The sequence below is a fragment of the Epinephelus moara genome, chromosome 5 (genome assembly GCF_006386435.1).
Source record: "Epinephelus moara isolate mb chromosome 5, YSFRI_EMoa_1.0, whole genome shotgun sequence".
NCBI lineage: Eukaryota > Metazoa > Chordata > Actinopteri > Perciformes > Serranidae > Epinephelus > Epinephelus moara.
The window spans coordinates 1,740,574-1,761,178 of NC_065510.1; the positions used below are offsets into that span (position 1 = coordinate 1,740,574).

The 20,605-nt window shown below is 40.7% G+C and overlaps 1 protein-coding gene across 4 annotated transcripts in view; it reads right to left on the reverse strand.

Moving 5' to 3' along the window:
• Positions 1-20,605, reverse strand: part of LOC126390314 (CREB3 regulatory factor-like) — a 52,753-nt gene that overhangs the window by 24,126 nt on the left and 8,022 nt on the right. For 3 of the 4 annotated variants that reach the window (XM_050044560.1, XM_050044559.1, XM_050044558.1), the window contains 4 exons: positions 17,266-17,343; positions 15,275-15,339; positions 15,023-15,139; positions 11,525-12,314 (listed from right to left, as the gene is read on the reverse strand). In XM_050044560.1, the coding sequence (XP_049900517.1) occupies positions 11,525-12,314; positions 15,023-15,139; positions 15,275-15,283 (916 nt within the window). In that variant the 5' untranslated portion in view covers positions 15,284-15,339; positions 17,266-17,343. The remainder of the gene's footprint in view (positions 1-11,524; positions 12,315-15,022; positions 15,140-15,274; positions 15,340-17,265; positions 17,344-20,605) is intronic. The other variant, XM_050044561.1, reaches the window with a different exon arrangement.

The window sequence follows — 20,605 nt, forward strand, 5'->3', positions numbered from 1 at the left end:
AAACAACAAAAAGCTGCAAGGGTAAAAAAAAAAAAAAAAGCCCTTGAACAATTCTTTCTGAAGCATGACTTCATGAGCAATTTATGAAACAAGATGAAAAGGGTACAGCCAGCACGGGAGTCTCAGTGTTTTTGATGGATAAAAAACAGGACAGAAAAAAGAAATGACAGGAGGTAATCACAATATATAAATATATATATGTATGTATATATATATAAATATAAATATATATATATATACACACCATTCATTTAAAGATTAAAATATGTCTGGAAATACACATTAATATGAATCCAACATATTTTAGTAAAGATAAATCTGCCTATTGTTAAAAAATATATATATGTATTTAATTCACTGTGTGCAACATTGATGGCTGTTACCAATGAAGCTTTGCCAAATGAACCCATGATGTATAAATATATAAATCTGTCAATAATTATCTATAATTTTCTATTATTAATTATTTTCTTGAGAGGCCTCTACGTTTGAATAGTTGTTATTTTATTGCAGATTTGTGTATTATATATTGTATCTATTGTATTTTAAATGTGTTTTGATTGGCTGCTACCTTGGCCAGGTCTCTCTAGTAAAGAGATTTTCAGTCTCAATGGGACTTCCTGGTTGAATAAAAATAATAGCTTAGTATTGTGTGGTTAATATAAAAGGTACCTTTATACAAGACACTTAAAGCTGCCATACACGTTATTATAGGCCCGTTTTATTATGCAATTCAATTTTATTCAATACATGTAATTCGCGGATCCCTGCTCCATCTGTCTTTCAGCTAAGGGGTCCTTGGCCTGACAAACATTGAAGACCCTGCTCTACGGAGTGTGATTAATCACGACAAACATCACAGAAATCTGGCTGTTCACAATATCATCAAAGAAAACGAAATATTAAACAAACTGGGTTAGAGCCACTATTTCAGCTGGTCCTCAAAAGGTTTTACCATGAGTAGTTTACAAAAGTCTCTCTTTTGTCTGTTTCTCTCATCAGTCTCTGATTGTATCTTCCGTTTTGATTTCACCGCATTAAATTACAATTAACAAGGGAATGACTGTCGCCAAAAGACGATTTGGAAGGATGAAAATCACCCTCTCCTCCCCGTTCTTCCCAGTGATGGATGGCTGACATTATTTCAGTAATACAGATGGAAAGACTCAGATTCTTGACAACCAGCTAAATTAAAAACTATGTGGGACCCATTTCTTGCTTATCTAGACGAGGCCGGGGGAGGAAGAGTAACTTGCCCTGATGATTTCTCATGGCCCTTCCTTGAGATCTAATGCATAACAATCTTGAGCACTCTTAGAGATCTATTCCTTTGCAAGCTTGTGCCTCTGGCTCCTGGGATCAGAGCTAAAGTAACATGCCTCCACATTATTCTAGATTTAGATTCAACTTTTATTTCGCACATAAGACAGGTGACCAAAAAAGCTTTTTCGCTTAAGCAACATCTCCAAGGTACAGCTGCTGAAAGATGCTGAAAAATGTATTAGTGCTTTTACTGCAAATATATTAATGCAATGTTACATTTACCGGCCTTGCGGATTATTAACCTAAACGAGGACGATAGAGCACATTACCCTGGCGTTAGCAATACTCCACTGGCTCCCAGTGTCTTTTAGAATAAATCTTAAGTTTCTGTTTCTTGTTTTTAAAGCTCTTAATAGTTTGAGACTGGCCTACATTGTAGACTCTCTGTCGTTCTATAATCCGACACCAGCTCTCAGATCTTCCACTGCTGGGTTTGTAAATACACACAATTATAGGCACAAGAAAATAAGCTGCGCAGCTTTTGTTAATTATGCTCCAAAATGATGAAATACCATTTCAAAAGCTATCAGAGATGTGAGCTCGGCGAACATTTTTAAACGACAGCTGAAAACCTATTTATTTAGTCTGGCTTTTAATAATTGTAATTCTTCTTCTTATTATTATTATTTTACATTAATTCTCTAATTCTTACTTTTTATCTTCACTTATATATTTCGTTTATCATCCACTGTCTTTTTTTTGTCTAATCTTGAGCTGAATCTCTTGTATAAAAAGTGCTCTGTAAATAAGGTTCATTATTATCGCTTGACTGTTTCTGTTGATTAATCTCGTCCTTTTAGGAAAAGCCTCGAAAAAATATATTTTTTAAAAATTACAATGAACTCACAGAGGTGACAGAGCAGCTAATGAGTTTGTTTAAACTCTGACCTGTGATAACACATTATAACATCTACTGCAGCTGCATCAAGGAGAATCTCACCCTGGTGCAACTTTCCTTTAGTCCGCTGCAATCACTTGGATTCCAGGAAACACAGCTTGAGTTCAACAATATCCTTATATTTGACCTGTATCTACTAATATTAATAATATCTATATAAGTGCAGCTCATATCGTTTCGTAATATAGGCCTATATTTTATCTACAAGTGCACGTCACACACTGAGCGAGCCGCCTGTTAATGACGCTGTGGGCTAATGGGCATGTAGCTACTTCCATGTTTCAGATGATACGTCATGTTTGTAGTCGACCAATGAAGATGAGTTTACATATCACCTTGGGTTCATCCTTCACCTTCTCAAAATGATCCCACACTTTGGATTTCCTGCCCGACATGTTATTAACTAGCCTGTGGAATAACCGCAGGTACCAGCCCTGGAAATTAACCTGACGAGGACACTTCCTGTGTCTGTCCTTTCAAAATAAATTCCCATGGTCCAGTCATACAGGCGTGGATTTATTTTGACAAGGTGCAGCTCCTCATAAAGTTTCAAGTTTTGTTTTGTTTTCACGACTAAGCGACCAATAAAGTCTTGCCAACTAATGACCTTTCTGTTCGACTAACATTTGGTCGGCTATTAAGGGGGCAGCCCTGATATCTCGTTCATGAAAAACAGATTTCTAAGACAAAACCAAGTCCAGTTGCATTCGATCCAATTGCCTTGAGATAACTATGACCTGGATGAATGAGGATATCCACAGGCAAGAAAAACAGATAGACGCCAAGGTCACAGTGACCCTGACCTTTGACAAGGCACAGCTCCTAGTAGAGTTTCAAGTTAAGTTTTTTTTTCTGCGATTCAGCGACCAATAGGATGTTGCCAACTAATGACCTTTCTGGTCGACTAACGTTTGGTCGACTATTAAGGGGGCAGCCCTGATATCTCGTTCATGAAAAACAGATAGACGCAAGGTCACAGTGACGTCACAGTGGTCCTGACCTTTTACCACCGAATCAAATCAGTTCACTCCTTCAATCCAGTGAATGTTTGTACCAAATTTGAAGAAATTTCCTCAAGGTGCTTGAAATATTGCTATCACGAGAATGAGATGAAAGCAAGGTCACGGTGACCTTGACCTATCTAATTAGTTTATCATTAAGTCCAGTGGACATTTTTGTCAAATTTGAAGAAAATCTCTCGAGGCGTTCTTCAGATATCGCTCACACAAGAATGGGACGCACGTACAGAGAGACGGACAACCCAAACACATAATGCCTCCAACCACAGCTACCAACAGTGCAGAGGCATAATAACAGTTATTGAATGTAATCTGGTCACTTGGGGTTTGGGGCCGACATAGAGAAGCAGTGATGCAATGATCCAAATGCAGAATCAATACTCCAGGCTGTTTAATTCATATATTATGAAGAAAACAGAATCTCATCCATTATTATGGAGGTGGACAACACTGACAGCCATATGTAAGATATTTAATAGAAGAGAAATACCCTGCGAGTTAATATGACAGATGAAACACCAATCATAACTGACAGGTATTAATGTTGACGTTTGCCTGGTATGAAATCATGCTGTGAACCATAATCCACAAACACATGCTGTATGTCCTAATGACAAAGCCACCGCCAGCTAAAACTGTGTGCATGTATGCTGCTTCAGAGGCAGACACCTACACGAGCACACAGACGTCACAGAAGATTAGCCTCAGGCGCGCAGAGCCATGAATAATGCTATCATAAATAATACAACATGCAAAGCTCCACCAGCAGAAGAGACGCTTCTTCAAATCCACCAGAGCTGAGTTTAAAAAATAATAATAATAAAAAAAAGAAGACAAAAAAAAAAAAGAAAACACGCTGCAAATAATGAAAGTAGTAATTCCTAGCGGGATTAAATCAGATTGAAAGTTAATAACCATGAAGGCCTATCCTAGCCATTAGCAGGGGCTATCTGTTTCTCTCACACACACACACACACACACACACACACACACACACACACAGATGGCTTATGTAACATCATGTCATCTGGTCCAGTCTGCAGATAGCGCCATTGTCTGCACTCTGCCCTCAACCCGATCTTTTACTCCAACAGCCTTTGTTTTATATATGATTATATATACACACACACACACACACACACACACACACACACACACACACACATAATGCTTTTCAGCCTTCTGTCCAATCTCCTAAGCTCACTCAACCACCACCTCGCTGCGAACAAACACACTTTTCCGTCCATCACACAGCTCCACCAGGCAAACACACACACACACACGCAGCCACAACAACAGAGAGCAACAATGGCGTCTCGCGACCGTCGAAATATGACCCCGGTCGCTCTTTGAGAGCGAGCCAAATGACCTCTCCATTACCTTCCAACAACAGGCCTGAGATTTGTTTATCTAACAGCAGGATGATCAGAGACAGAGAGAGCCTGGGAAAAAAGATGGTAATCTGAGGTGAAGTCAGTTTACATGTGTGTTATCTAATATATATGTTTATGTTTCGTGTCCTGTAGTCTGGACATGAAGTCACCACTGACTCTGACGTCATTCAGCTTCATCTGAACAACAGGCTTCTGCTCATTAATGTGGAAGAATGCTGCTTTAATGTCTCAATGGATGTATTACAAAGATTATCACCTCTGCGCCTAAAGCTCACTTCTGTTTTTTGTCTGTATATTTGATTTGCACAAGATCTTAAAAATAATTCAATTAAAGGGGCTCTTCATCCCCGAAATGACCATTTGTATATCCATTACTCACCCCATGTTAAGGTCAATTTGTGATGAAAATCTTGTGTTTCTCGCAAGCCTCCAGGGTAAACGAGGAATCCAAAAACACAGAAAAGTCTTGATGAATTAAAGTCATAGGGGTCCATGTTTCATAGCAGCAAAACATATCAAAACATTCATCTAAACACTCTCACACAACTCATGCAGTAAAATCCAATTCTCATTCATCCAGTTATGTGCTCAGAACTAAACCCAAAGTGAAACTTATCTACGCTCTCTTCACAGCCAAACTCCATTGACAAAAACAGTAATTTTAACTCACTGAACACAGGAGCTGCTGGTCTACCGCAGCCTCAAACAGTTAGTTTGTTTGTGTTACCGTTTGACTTAAGTGTTTTAAAGGGTCAGTTTGGATTCACCTAAATCACACAATAACACTTCCTAACTACCAATCAAGTGCTGCGGTAGACCAGCAGCTCCTGCGTTCAGCGAGGTAAAATTACTGTTTTTGTCAATGGAGTCTGGCTTTAAAGAGAGAATAGATAAGTTTCACTGTCAATTCAGTTCCCCATCAGGAAGGCTGTCTGTTCGGGAGGTGCTAAACATAAGACTGGATAAATAAGACTTGGATTATACTGCACGAGTTGTGTGAGAGTTTGTAAATGGATGTTCTGATATAGTTTGGCCATTTTAACCCCGGTCTCCTATGACTTCAATTCATCAAGATTTGTCTTTGTTTCTGAAATCTTCGTTCACCAGAGGCCTCAAAAATTCAACGTAGCATTGGAGGAGTAACTGATATACAAATAGTCATTTGGTGGGGGTGAAGTAAGGGGACACTCCAACGATTCAATATTGTGCCTCTCAAAAAACCGATGCAGCAGAGTCTAAGAAATCCTGACTGTGTGGGTTGAGACCTGAAAACACTGGCTCCTAAGACTCCCATCATGCAACTTGACAGCATCTTCTGTTGAACTCTACATGCCTGGTAAAGACCCAAAACTTTATAACCCAGGTTTTCTGTTAAAAAAAAGTGTAGTCCTCCAGAGCAGCAGAAGACAATGAACACAACACAACCATGTTCACAGGCTAAACAGTCTGACGAGTACATGGACTCAGAAATGTAAATTCAGCAGAATGCACCTTTAACCACAGTGAGTCCAAAGTGAGGCTACAGGTCATGCAATAAGTGGCTGGTTCTTGGAGTAAATCCACAAACTGTTCGAGGATTTCTCAACTCTAGGTGATAAGAGGCTGCAGCTGAAATAATTCATGTGCAAAAATCATGTATCAATCTAGTGATTTTCTATTACCACGGCTATTTTTATGCAGAGTAAATCATTTCGTAACATGTTCTACTACTAAAGTAAGACATTTAAAGGCCAGTGCAGCCTTGAGGGAGGAATTCGTTCTCTGGGCCAAGGCCAGGATTTTAGAAATTCTGACTGAGGTCATGATTATTCCGATGCCTCTGACACACCAGTAAGAATAAATTCGTGTGGAGATAAGGAGAATTCTTTATTTATTTTTGCTCCCCAGTAAATTTTAGATGTATGAAGTCTAAAAATACATGAATGTAACTGTACAAGGTCATCTACCCTCAGGTAGAAAAACACTGAAATTTCTGAATGGTAGCTGCTGCCCTGTGCATTTGTTCTTCTTTATGGTTCTGTATGCAACATTCAGAGCGTCAATGCAGCAGCAAAACACTATTTGCTATGTAAAAATATATTCTAATGGCATCCTGAGGAGAAAATGAAGTAACAAAACCTGTGTGTGTGTTGTTATCCGAACTTCTATGTGGTTTGTTGAGGTAAGCTTGTCTGGCTATGTGCGCATGTCACTTTTTATTCCACTGGCCAGCTCATCGCCACCGCTGATATCTGGACGGCAGTGTCACAAGCGCGCAGCACCCACCCTCCATTCTGCGTTTCTCCCTGTGACTGGCAAGTACCCGTTGCCTTCCTTGGTTAAGTTGATTAGGTTTCGGCTAGTCTCGCCACCAGACAGTCAGAGATCTCCGCCTTCTGATAGTCTGGGGACACTCCTTTCTAAAGTGTGTTTAACACATCGGAGAAAACGGCCGGCAACAAGCAATGCCTCTTGCATTTTTTAAAAGGACACGCCCTCCCGGAAATGTGCGCTTCCCCTTTTCTCGTTCGCAAGGAAACAAACACAGAGAGAGCTTGAAAATGGATGCCGAGAAATTTAACTCTGTTTTATCAAACGTGGCCTCAGTCCACAAGATTGTGGAAATGAAGGACTTACAGCGACTTTGTTTTCACGCAGTCGGACTATGTTTACGAGCACAAGAGTTCAGCGAGCCACCAAAGGACCGCCCTGCGGATTTACTATTGGTTCTGCAACATAGGGAGTTTTTTAAACTCTGAAATTGTATCCGCCCATCTAAACACAAAATCAGGGAGAACGACATCAGTCATTAGTTAAGCAAAGCGTCTAAAGACTGACTTGTGAGTCTAGGTTTTGGCAAGAGACGTGGGATTGATTTAAGGCGGTCAGAGGCACAGTAAGGCAGAGTAGGGTGGGTCATGCCCTCGCTATCCTAGGAAATGCAAATCCTGTACCCCCCAGTTAACACCGCAAGCTCTGTCAGCACTGTTGCTGCAGTTTAGCTGTTTATGGAGTTAGCACCACTGGCTGCTACTTCAGCCAGTGGTTCAGACAACCTACACATTCTCACTCCAACCTTGTCACATATTCACATGCTTGGTCATGGACTTTCCACGACTACATATGACATTGGTTGTTGATGTTCTGGGACGCTGTGTCAAGTTCAGCCTGTTACATGCATTGTCTTCTTTCAAGATACACTTCCGCTTTCACGGGAAATTTAGCGTTTATGTTTACAGTCTCTTTCAAAATAAAAGCATTAAGTCGGTACAACACCACAATTTTTTTGTTCTTCAACAACAAACACACGTGGTTGGGTTTAGGGAAAAAGAACAGGGTTTGGCTTTAGAATCTTACGGGATGCAAACACCTCTCTCTCGGGTGACAGTCATTGTTTGTTGGACCCATCCACCACCCCTCCCACCGTGCCCACTCAGACATTCGCCGCCCTAACTGTTATCCTTGTCCCACCGCGTTTCCCCCTGACGCCACCGGGCACCATTAAACTATAACAGCAACCAGCCGTGTATCATGTCGACGTTAAAGGACGCCTTTACAGCTCATACACTCTCAATTTTGCACAGAGCACCTTTAAAGTTACATTAATATGCTGCTAATGTGGGTGACACACAGTGATGTAGTGGTAGCTGAGGAAGTCGGTGTACTGCTAGGTTACCAAGGAGGAAAAGGGTGCTCTCTCTTGTATATTAAAATGGCTTTTTGGCTGGTACCATAACACTGGTGATACATTTAGAACAGCAGATAACATTTTGCTACGAGAGTTTTTAGGTTACAGAATGACTCAATGTTGCTGAGCTCATTAGTCAAACTTAAATCTAATGTGTGAATAAAATTCACCAATATGTTTTTTCATGTGAGACGTGTGTACATGTGCAGGCTGTGTAACAAATGTCTCTCTAGGATTGAAGGCATAAAGTCAATAAGTCAGTCTGTGTTTGTTTAGCTGTCATCATCATCTAGATTTGGCTTCTTCCTTGCAGGATGTGAATGCACAGTAATCAGGGAGGTCAAAGGTCAAAGCTACAGCATCAGGACGACACTGTGTTCCAGAGGTCTGTCTGAAATCCTTTCTTATCTCAGTTTAGGACATTTAGGATCTTTGGTATTGCAGAAACATGTCTCTAAAGTGCATTTAGGAAAAATCCTGTCTTATGTTAGGTGATCCAGCTATTACAGAACTGTCCTAACTTCGAGATATCCCGATCATGGCACAGACCCTGTACTTACTTCAAAATAAGCAGCAGCACTGTTTTAAGGTCTGTATGGTAATGACCATGTAGTCAGGGAACAACATGAACAACAACAATATAATGACTGAAAGGCTCCTCAAACTGTATATTGATGTTTTAAATTTCAATAAGTCATCCAAATTAAATAATTGATTGATTAAAATAAATTCAAATAACCGAGAAGAAAACTTCCCAATGAAAGGCAGGGTTTCCTCTCCTCCACCAACACGATAAGCGCCTTCGACACCTTGTTACTAAAATTAAATGCCGTCTTTTTTTGTCCATGACAGCACGCTAGCCAGTGACAAGTGAGAGCTGCTGATATGACTTGTCCATCTCGAGTAGCCTACTGGTACATTCAACTGTAAGATAAAGGCAGTCTGTGCACATTCTAAATATAGATACAGGCCTGACAGGACGAGTGCTGATTCAAGTATTGAATTTACACTTAGAATTAAGATTTCTTGAGATATGATAGGAGGTCTGAGAAAGAAGTGGAGTTTAGGAATTGCATCTATAACAGAAAGAAAGGATTTTTGCTTTCTCTGCAACTTAACCCTTTCATGTGTCCACAGCTATGGACAGATATCAGGAAGCTATTTTGAACTATTGAAGTTGTAGTACCATGCCCCAGTCACCAAAGAGCTGTCTACAATTCCATTTGACTATTATCTTCGTATTTCTTTACCATTTTGAGATACTGCATCATAAATTCAAAATAACAGAGGGAAGAGAAGCTGCACCAGGTACCTCAGGAAGAACTGTTACATCCTTTTATTCTCAGAAAGCCCAACAGGCAAAAAATAAAATCTATATTTTTCAACTAAGTCAGATGTAAGAAAAAACTACACCAGAAAAAATTTATAAAATCTGAATCTGTCCACTGCAGAGGACACCATGCTTCAGTGGTATAAAAGTGATTCGGTGGAACTCAATATAGACCCAAAAAAATTGGATGTTTCATAAGTACCCACAGAACCATCTGCTACTACTGCAGTATTTGGAGTAACTCAACATGAACATCTTAGTAGTCAGGCAAAAAAAAAAAGATAGCTTTTGCGGGGTGCCTGGTGGCTTAGTGGGGAGAGCAGGCGTCCCATATATGAAGGCAACGCCCTTGCTGCAGCGGCCTGCCTGCAGCCCTTTGCTGCATATCACCCTCACTCTCTCCCCCTCATGCTTGGACTGTCCTATCCAATAAAGACAAAAAGCCAAAAGGATAATCTTAAAAAATTTATGATAGATTTTGCATCTCTTTCTCTCGACTTGTACTGCCTAAATGTGAGGACAAACTTCCTCCAACCTTCAACCTGTGGATTAAAGACCTCGTATATGTGACATTGTAGAAAATTTACTATTCTATAAAAGAGTCCTGTAATACTGACTCCATGTTATATGTAGTTTACGTATTTTTGGTCATTTTTTTTACTCATTTTTTTAAATGATAATTCATGTATTATTTTTATGTTTTTGTTTTCTTTCCCAATTCTCTATTTCACTTTTCTAATTTATTTATTTTATTTTATGTCTCACCTAGATTGTCATCACATTGAATTCATTTGTATGCACTAGTGATTGTTTGTGCAGTTGACTGACTGGGTTAATTGTATTTTCCCGATTGTCTTTGTGATTTACTGCTTCTGTGTGGCTTTAAATTTCAAAAAAGGGACCTTGAGCAAAAACAATTAGGTCCAAAGACATATGTTTTGTTGTCATTTAATTTTTTTATATGTATTCACACCATTGGCTTTAATTAAGTGTTTTAAAAACATGTGTTTTTTGGAGCTATATTGAGTTCCACTTAATTACTTTTTATGCTGTTGATGCATATTGTTCACTCCAGTGGACAGCTAAAATTAAATTAATTAAAAAAAGCATGAGAGGGTTAAGTTAAGATAGGTCAAGCGGTTCGGATATTTTTCTGTAATAAGGCCCCAGGGCTCCAACTCATGAAAAAAAGTCCTGCTTCAAAGTGAGGACTTCAAATGTTTTGTTTGGTGAGACCAACAGTCCAAATCCCAAAGACAATCAGTTTACTGTGAAGCAGAAACAAGCAAATGTTTGGCAATTTGAAAAAAAAAATAAATCAAATGATGTAATAAATATCAAAATAGCTACAGATTTAACTAATCAGATGATTGTTTTAGTTCTGCTGTGAACCCACAATATTGTGAATGAGAGCTAAGTGAGGTATAAAGAAATAATGAGGCACCAGCCGCACGCTGCAGTCTGTAGCTGGCATGTTTGTGTTGCCTTTGAAGCTGCTTAAAACTCCAGCTCTACTGTAACGCTTGTTTAACAATCTGTACCAACTTTCATACCCTATTTAACATGTTGGACTACAAGCATCCCCTCCCCTTACAAAGACAGAGCAGCGTGGCGGCTGCAGATGGTATTTGTATACATGAAGAGGCTCCAACCCTCAAAGCCATTTCATAACAGTAAAACTGTAGCCACTGAAGCGGTATGTTGTCCGGGAATTACACCCGCAACTTTGGTATTTAATGTGCCTCTGCTCAGCCAACCAAGTCGCACCAGGCGGTCTGAGGTTGCGTCTGGACCTGAGACAGATTAAAATGGTTTCCGTGTGGGCAGACGGGCTGCTGGCAGCGCCGTGATGAGCCGAGGTGTCCTCAGATACAGACAAACTGAAGAACTCACCACATTCAGTTTCTGAGGAGCTGGAGAGTTCAGCCTCCACCGCCGTCTCCTCCGCTCCCTCCTCTCCTTCGTCCTCCTCCTCCTCTTCTTCATCGTCATCCTCCTCCTCCTCCTCCTCTTCTTCCTGCTCCTCGTCTTCCAGATCTAGCTCAGTCTTGGTCTGGCTCTCCTCCCTGCCCCGCACCTCCTGCTGTGTCTCCCCCTCTGTCTGGGAGTTGTGGCCGGGCCCTGCCCCCAGCTCCTCTCCCTGGCTCAGGGAGTAGTTGTGCTCCTCGCTGCAGTGCTCCAGAGCTGCACCAGCCACCGCCGCCGCCACCACCTCCTCTTCCTCCTGTGCCACCTGATAAACCTCCACTGTGCGCTCCCCCGGAATCCCCCCATCCTGTCCTCCTCCGGGCGCTCTTCCTGCAACACATAACTCCCTCTCTGTTGTCGTGGCAACAGAGGTGCGCCCCTCCTCCCTCCCTGCGGCAGTGGCCTGGACTTCCTGGATGACGGGAGGTGCTGTGTGTCTGTTCCTCCGCCTCCTCTCCTCCTCCTCTTCCTCCTCCTGCTCCTCCCGGCTCCTCCCCCAGCGGCCCATCAGGACGGCTTCCTCAGAGCAGGCCAGCAGCTCCCCTCCCACCCCGAGGCCCAGCTTGGTGTAGCGAGCCATCTCGTCCAACGCGGACACGTCCCAGCGCTCCGGGTGCAGGTCCTCGCCGAAGCCACCATCGTCCACCAGGTCGCTTAGCAACTCAAAGGGCCGTTTCCTTGGCGATGCCGGGGAGCCCAGCATGAGGAGCACGCTCTAAAAGGGTACAGAGATACTTAAATATGAGTGAATTGAAACAGAGAGATCGACTGCAGTTTTAATGTTGCTCCTGCATCACATGTCAGCGTGCAATGCTATAATATAAAATACAGGAGGAGGTCAGTAATTAAATATTTGCCCTGCTGCTTGGTAATTAAACCTATCGTTCCAGGCAACATTTTAGGCAAATTACAGGAGCTTGTTCTATACAATGATAATCTGCAGGAACATAATGTGATCTTCATCACAGGAGGGCTTATAAAAGACTTTAATTTAATACCATTAATGACATTAGTATTATTAATCTGTAATTTAATTATCTACACACAGCTCTGTCTCAATGCCTCTATGCTTTAACACTAAAAGAGGAAAAACTGGTGCCGGCAAAGTGACACTGCTCATTAAGTGCTGCTAAATAATCAGTTGAGCTGAACAAAGGCAGACAAGCAAAGACAGGATCACCTGCAGGAAGTGATGGTGCAGAGGCTCCATTATATAAACATGTACGTTCATGTTCATGCGTTTTTTTTTCATCGTATAAGCTGAGTGAATGTTGCCATTAACAAGCTGCAGAGGCCGTAACGAGTTAGTTACAAGTCAGTCAAGTCTTTGTGCTCAAGTCCAAAGCCCTGAACTTTGAGTTCCAAGTTTTAAACATGCTTTTAACAAAATGTAATGCCATTATAACAACCGAATAATAAGGTTTGAAATTAGATTTTATTTGTTAATACAAGTGTGACTAGCAGTTATGTGCCTCCGCGAACCAGTCAGGTTTCTCTTTCAGTTTACATCCATGTCTGTGAAAACATGGATGCTTCACACGTTATCAACCGGCAGCACATCAGATCTATCCAGTCAGCACAGTTTCAAGGTGGACACACAAGATTAGAGTCACCAGTGTTCTGTTCCTCAGTTATGGTGTTGAATAATGGCCAGAAAAGTGTTTTTGCAGAATATTATGATGTCACCGTTAAGAGGACCTTTGACCTTTTGGATAAAAAATGTCAGCTCTACATCATTTTATCCTGTTCGACATTTATGTGAAATTCTATCATAATTAACATATAAGTTCTTGAGCTTTGACCAAAAACATGTTTTGTGACGTCACAGTAACCTTTGACCTTTGACCACTGAATTCTAATTTCAAATTCTAAATAAAAATATTAATGTTAACATTAGCAGATTCAGAATAAAGGGAAATAAACTGATTAATCACACACTTTTCAAATAACCTTGGCTTGGAGAAAGGTTTTAAGTATTTAAGTCTCGAGTCTAAGTGAAGACACGAGTCAGTGATGTTAAAGTCAAGTTGAGTTGAAGCCCTTTTTTGATTTTGTCAGGTCGAAACTAACGTCATCAAATTTGTGACCCGAGTCCCACTCGACTCCAAGTTATGCGCCTTGAGTCTACACCTCTGACAAGCTGGAGCTCCTCTGGGGCTCCAGTCTAAATTTTCAGGGACTTTCCTGGTCTTGAAGTGAATTCTAAAATCAAACGTTACATCGGACCAAATTTTGTGCTCATTATTGTAAAGTTAAGTGCTCCAAGTGACAAAATTTTGACCCCATTTTACAATGTGCTCAGGGAAAACCTTCCCAAACCCGAGGTGCATAAATTACCTTCAACTCAAACAGACCATTGGAGACATTTCAGCATGTCACAGTAGAGGAAGCACAGGTGTAAATAATAAAATGAATGAATGCTGAACCCCATTTACCTGCTTTGGTGTCAGAATCCTGGCTCACTGGGAGACCTGAACAGACTTGAGCCATGCTCAGCTGATGTTATGAGTAACACCTGCACCTTTGCGACTTAAACAAAAACGCCTTTATCAAAATGGGCCCAATCCCATCAGAATGGAGTTTAGTTGGCTGTTTTCTCCCTCATGGCCTTCACAGACTGAGTCACACCTGAGATGCCAGGTGGATGCAATTGACTGAAATTCGTAGTAGAAACATCTACTGGACCTAATTTCACACTTCCAATGACTTTCGAGGTATCGTTTGCTGAAATCTAAGGGTGTGTCAAGGTAAGGCAGGACATTGGCCAAAACTAAAGAACTTTAAAAAATCATTGTAAAATCATGACAGAAACTCAAATTTTCCACAGGATGTGTGTGAACTCTGGGGTTGAACGAGGACTCTTAAGGGCTGAGGCATATTGGGGAACACATCCTGCACAGGTTTGACTTGAAAGACCCGCTCCTGATTCCTGGCCTGACCCAAAACCACAAACCCTATAATAATCACACATGCGCTGTTCAAATAATTTGGTTAGGCAGCATGTTTTACGTGATCATTTTTGGGGCATTTCATCCACATGAAACAAAGTTATTATTTTTTAAAATGAAGGTATTTCAAGAGCAGGACACCTCCACAGTTAACGTTAGTAACACACCTGATTGAAGCAGCTCTTGTATTCATTTGGTGCAGAAGACAGAGATGATGCACAAAGTCATCAGTCAGAGAATCAAAACATTAATTTTTTAAGAATATATTTATCATACAACCCTCTGCAATCTTACCTACATGCTCTTTTTTGACCCAGAACTGAACCCGGAAATAAAATTAAGATGAATTACCACCCACACCTTTTTTGCGGGTCACCCACTGAGTACTCATTCCAATGCAGGACTTTGCTGGACAGATAGAATTAAAAAATAAAACCAAAAAAAAACTAAGAGCCGTACTTTGCTGACGTCTTACCTGGTCGTACTCCGTCCTGCCCCCCTGTGGCGACATGGCCAGAGGGTAGGGGCTCAGCAGACCCCTGTGTCCCCCGTAGGCCTCGCCAAACGCAGGCTCCATCCCATTCATACCCGGCTGCGAAAGAGGAAACAAACACACACACAACACACACAGAGTGAGACAGAAATCCAACAGGAAGACCACGAGGAGGTTCATCCAGAGGTGACGGGTGAGACTGACGGCAGGTTTCAGTGGGTGTTCCTACTTTACCTGAGGCATGCCCGAGGCAGGAGGGTGTCAGGTCGCGGTCACAACGTCGGTTCAAGTGAGTTCTGCTGCAAAAACACAAACCAAGTTCAGATTTGAGACATCAAGGAGGAGACAGAAGAGGAGAAGAAGCGGCGCGTTCCAATATCAGCATCACCCTACTGTGTTGTATGCCACAAAAAGATTTAGTATGTCCCAAATACAGTGTGTCAGAAGCACCAGGATGTCCTACTGCATCTTTGATATTATTCTAATCACAGAACAAATCCTGCCTTCTGCATCATCTTCTTTATTTTCAGTTATTTCAAAACTCTTATATGTGAATTAAAATGAGGGTTGACATAACTATAAGATGTGCGTGAATTCCTTTTCGGTCGGGCTTCATAGTTAATCAAAGCATTATCGAAATCCTAATATGACCAAGTGCAATATCCAAATCACAGGAGCTGAAGTTTTTCGATAAAGCTAAAATGTGTCACAACATATCCAAATAAATGAAGCATTGTGGTGCTACAGAGATGACCTGGCCTACAAATCATATTCCAGACATAAGGGAGCACGCTTATGTGGTACAGACACCAGCAAAAATCACATGATCATGATTTGTATATTTCTTTCTGTGACAATAAAATGCAAAAATTACCATTCACACTGAAGTTTTGACTTGCAATCTGTCAAAATAATAAATATATGTACAAATATCTTTGCATATTATATTTAAAACTTAAAGGTAGTGACCAGGTGCCAGATCCAATGCAGCACATGTCCAAGAGGAAGCTCCAACGATCGCAGACAAAGCACCAAAATAAAGCATATATAACAAATCAGAATGCCAAGCAGAGTGAATCTGAGGTCGGCTTTCAGTTTCACTTTCACTGCGGATACTGTTACCAAACAGAGGCCCACAATTCCAGCATAGTACACTTTTAAAGGGATTTTTCGAATTGGGGTTGTATGGGTTGCTTATCCATAGTCGGTGTATTACATACAGTAGATGTCAGTCGGCACGCCTCCAGTTTGCAGAAGCAGGCTAGAGTTTAACAAAGCATATTTTAGCCACCTAGAAAAAATCTGTATCAGTTTAAGTGTATGCTATATTGAGAGTCATTTCACTGGTTTACCTTTCCCTCAGACCATTGTAACTGGGAAGTCGTTAACAGCTTCAGTACCCCATCAATGCCCTTGTCAAAGCCACCAGACTCCATTGAGAAGAACAGTAATTTTAGCTTGCTGAACACAGGAGCTGCAGATCTACCGCTACTTCAATGTGCTGGTTAGTTTGTGTTATTTTTGTGACTATGATGAATCTGAACTAACCCTTTAAACACCAAAGTCACACAATAACACAAACAAATTAACTGATCCAGGCAGCAGTAGACCAGCAGCTCCTGTATTCAGCAATGTTAAATCACTGTTTTTCTCAATGGAGTCTGGCTTTGAAGAGAGAGCAATATCATTGCTTCATTTTCCCGTTAGAAATCACTGTCTGACATTAAAGTAAAGCGGTGAAAATACTCTCAATACAGCATACACTTAAAGAGATATTGATTTTTTTTAGGTGGCTAAAATATGTTTTGTTGCTGGCCCCTCCACAGCAGTAGATTCCTTATCTTCTATATTGATCTCCAGCCTGCTTCTCCAAACTGGAGGCATGCTGACTGATATCTACTGCATGTAATACATGGACTATGTATGAGTAACCCATACAACCCCACTTAAAAAAACCTGAACTGTCCCTTTAAGATCTACTGCAATACAAAACATATTTTTCTTTGTACTTCAAATGTTTAAAGAGGTTTAAAGTTCAAGGCACAATGTTATGGTGAAGTAGTAAATCCCAACTGTGTGCATACTCCATGCAACAGTCTGCACTTTGTAAGCACGGCTGCAGTGCGCGCTGAAAGTAAAAAGACAAAGTCTGTGATTGAGAACGCAGCACAGAATTCATTACAAAGACGGAACAAAGAGGAAGAGGAGGAGATGATGTAATTTACCGAAGGTTGAGAGTTGAGAGGGTCAAGGGGTGGAGCTCCTTTCACATGTCGCAGCCCTGCAGCTCTCAGCCTCCCAGCCTAGAGTAAAGAGAAGTAGGGAAGGAGGAAATCAGAGTTGGGTTCAGCAGAGGCCACGATGCAAATTATATAGCAATAACACAGTGGAGTAAACACATCGTTAAAGCGCAGAGATGTGTGAGGATGTATCTGCGCAGAGACTCCAGTTTCAGTTAGAGCTCGAGACGTGGACAGTTATATTGTTTTGGTGATGAGATGCAGCACATGTTAGTGCACTGTCGCTGAATTCACTTTGTTTGATCGGCACAATAAGGAGAGATGACAGGAGAAGATAAAATACAAGTTATAAATGTGTCTTCTTTATAATAACACACATTTTTTAAACCTTTCGGCAGGAAACGTTTCACAGAAGTAATCTGTAAGACTTTGCTTTATTTAGTTTGTTTACTGTGATGTGGGTTTTTTTCTCTTGTATTCTGTGTTTGTGATGTTAAACATTAAAGCAGTTGGAGCTCTCTTCTGTCTCTTCAGCCATGGTGGCTATTGTTGCTTATTTGGCCGGCTACTTTTTCTATTAATACACCTATTTATGCAACATGAAAAAAACACCCTGCTGCTGCCGCTGACAGAAATGTAGGACAAATCATTTCCTGAGAAAGACCTGCCAACAATGAGCATTTAAAATAGCAAACGCAGGAGCTTTTATGCACCAGATAAAGGTTGAGTTTCACTGTGTAGAGTGAGCAAAGTATTCATGTCACATTTGTAGAGGAATATGTGGATAATTACAAACCAGCATTAGTCATTTCAGCACTGTGTGTTGTTACTATCACAAGATGCATCAAAGACCAACTTTGGTGTTAATTTGTTAAAAATTAAACAGCCTGTGGAAATAAAGGCTCAACGAGTGAGTGAGTTTAGAAAGATAAGGACAAAGATGAAAACAGATTTGAGCTAAACATTTCTCTGAGGCAAAAATTAGGGATGCATGATATTGGATTTTTTGCCGATACCGGATATACTGATATATGAGAGCTAATTTGGCCGATAACTGATGCCGATATATATCCACTTTTGTCCCCATCTAATTTTAGTGATCATCAAGTCTCTTCTGTGTTGGAGTTAACATCATATTATACATGAGTACTCTTCTCGTGATGCCCACCAGTACTTCTCAATGTACGAAATATTCATTCATTGATCAAAATCAGAAGCCAATATCTGCCGATACCAATGATAAGCCGATATTGTAAAAATCATCTCGCTGGTTGACTTAAACCTCAACTGGAGAATTAAAACGCCACATTTGTGACTGATAAAAAGGGGTAAAGGAGCAAGAAGGAGGAAGCTAATATTCTCTAAGCATTAGCGATCCTTCAGCTAACTGCAAAACATGCCAAGCTAGCTAGGTTAGCTGAGCTGGATTTAGCAGTATGACACTGTATCATGACAGCCACTGTTGTGAATGAACTAACAAAAAGAGAAGTCAAATACCGTTCATATTTTGGCCCAAGTTCCTTGTTTGCTACAGTTTTATTTTATCGACTTCTTACACCCCTTTACCACCAAAATTAGCACGCGTATGCAGGTTTTTTAAAAGTGAGAAAGCCTGTTAAAAATAGGCAAAAGGCGGCTTTCTCATTGCCAGCAGACCAGAGCTGTGCAGGCCTACACGGCTCTACAGCAGACAAGTATGCCTTTTGGTATTTTGTTTCTGGTGTGTCACGTTCCACATCACAGAGGAGCCCGACAACAGGTTAGCAAACGGCAGAACTCAGCATAGAGGCCAGTGACAATATTACAGTGGTTACTTATCTCCAAGTTATTCGGCCTCTCTCTCAAACTCAGTGCCAACTAAATTTTGCAATCATGTTCGAGCGCTGCTTGGACAGAGAGTGTTTTTTCTACATTGGCTACAAGCTGATGTCATCTGCTCCATGCACGCTACTGCTAGTGTACATTACATACACTGCTACATTTAGCTGCATGCTAACGTCAGGGAGACATGTAATTCGATTGCCGATGTCCTTAATTTCTGCCTAATTTCAGATCATATTGACAGATTTCGGTTTAGAAGATTTTATTTCTGAATTTTTTCAGTAGAAAGTAAAGATGAAAGGGTATAAAAAAATTATTTCACAATTATAGTGACCAAAATTACCACGTTTATCTGTATTATTGCAGATAGGGATGCACGATAATATCAGTGCGTCATCGGTATCAGCCAATATATTACATACGTTGAAAAGTTTTGTATTTCATGTCTCCATCTGCTGGTGGGCCGTCACGAGAAGAGTATGCATGCATAATATGATCTCAATTCCACTACAGAAGAGACTTGATGATTATTAAATTTAGGTGAGGAGAAAAAGTTAAAATATCAATAACAATTGTCGGCCACACAAGTTGTTATATATCGGCATATCTGGTATTGGCAAAAAATCCAACATCATGCAGCCCGAATTTTTGCCTCTGAGAAATGTTTAACTCAAATCTGTTTTCATATTTGTCTTCGTCTTTCCTCCCGAATTGCAGGATTGTTAAAATGTACTGAAAATGTTCAAAAAGTACTGAAACATATTGAAATCATTTCACCAAGTTGTATGATAACAACATAACATCAAAATCCAACTGCTGGATTACAAATGAAAATAATTTGTGGGTTGGGTGATTTACATAAGATGTTATTGCAAAAGAATGCATACAGCAGCATAACAACAAGAGAAGGTAACACTGAAAGCTTCAGTACGTCACTGACAACATAGACTCATCTTGCATGCTGCGATGTTTCAAAGCGTGGTAATCAAACACACTTTTAATGATAATTAAAATTTTAAACAGTAATACTAACCATCTGGAATTCTATTGTGGTTAATTGTGAAACTGGTAACCATTTTATCTCTAGTAGAAAGTGCCGCTGTACTCCATTACAGGCGTTTCCCCAGTTGCAAGTTCACTGCTACATGAAGCTACAGGTCTCCTTTAAATCCTTAAGTCACAACTATATTTAAAGAAAAGCTCAGTAATGCTCTCAAACAGCTGGGCAGTGTTTGTTTTTAGTGACTCAAACAGGAGGAAATGGTGCATTTCTTGGGGACTATTTTCAGCAGCGGATTAATCCACATTTGGTTCTCTGGTAAGAATCTGGGGCAGCAGGACGGCGAATGTGGGACTGAGTCAAAATAAACTACAGTGTGTGTGTTCATGGTAATGAAGGAACAATTCCCCCAGCGAAACGCTGTGGCTCACCGATGTGTTTTTAATAGTTTTGGACAACAGTGAAGCTCCATGGCACAGAGGATAAAGATATTTGGATAGATAT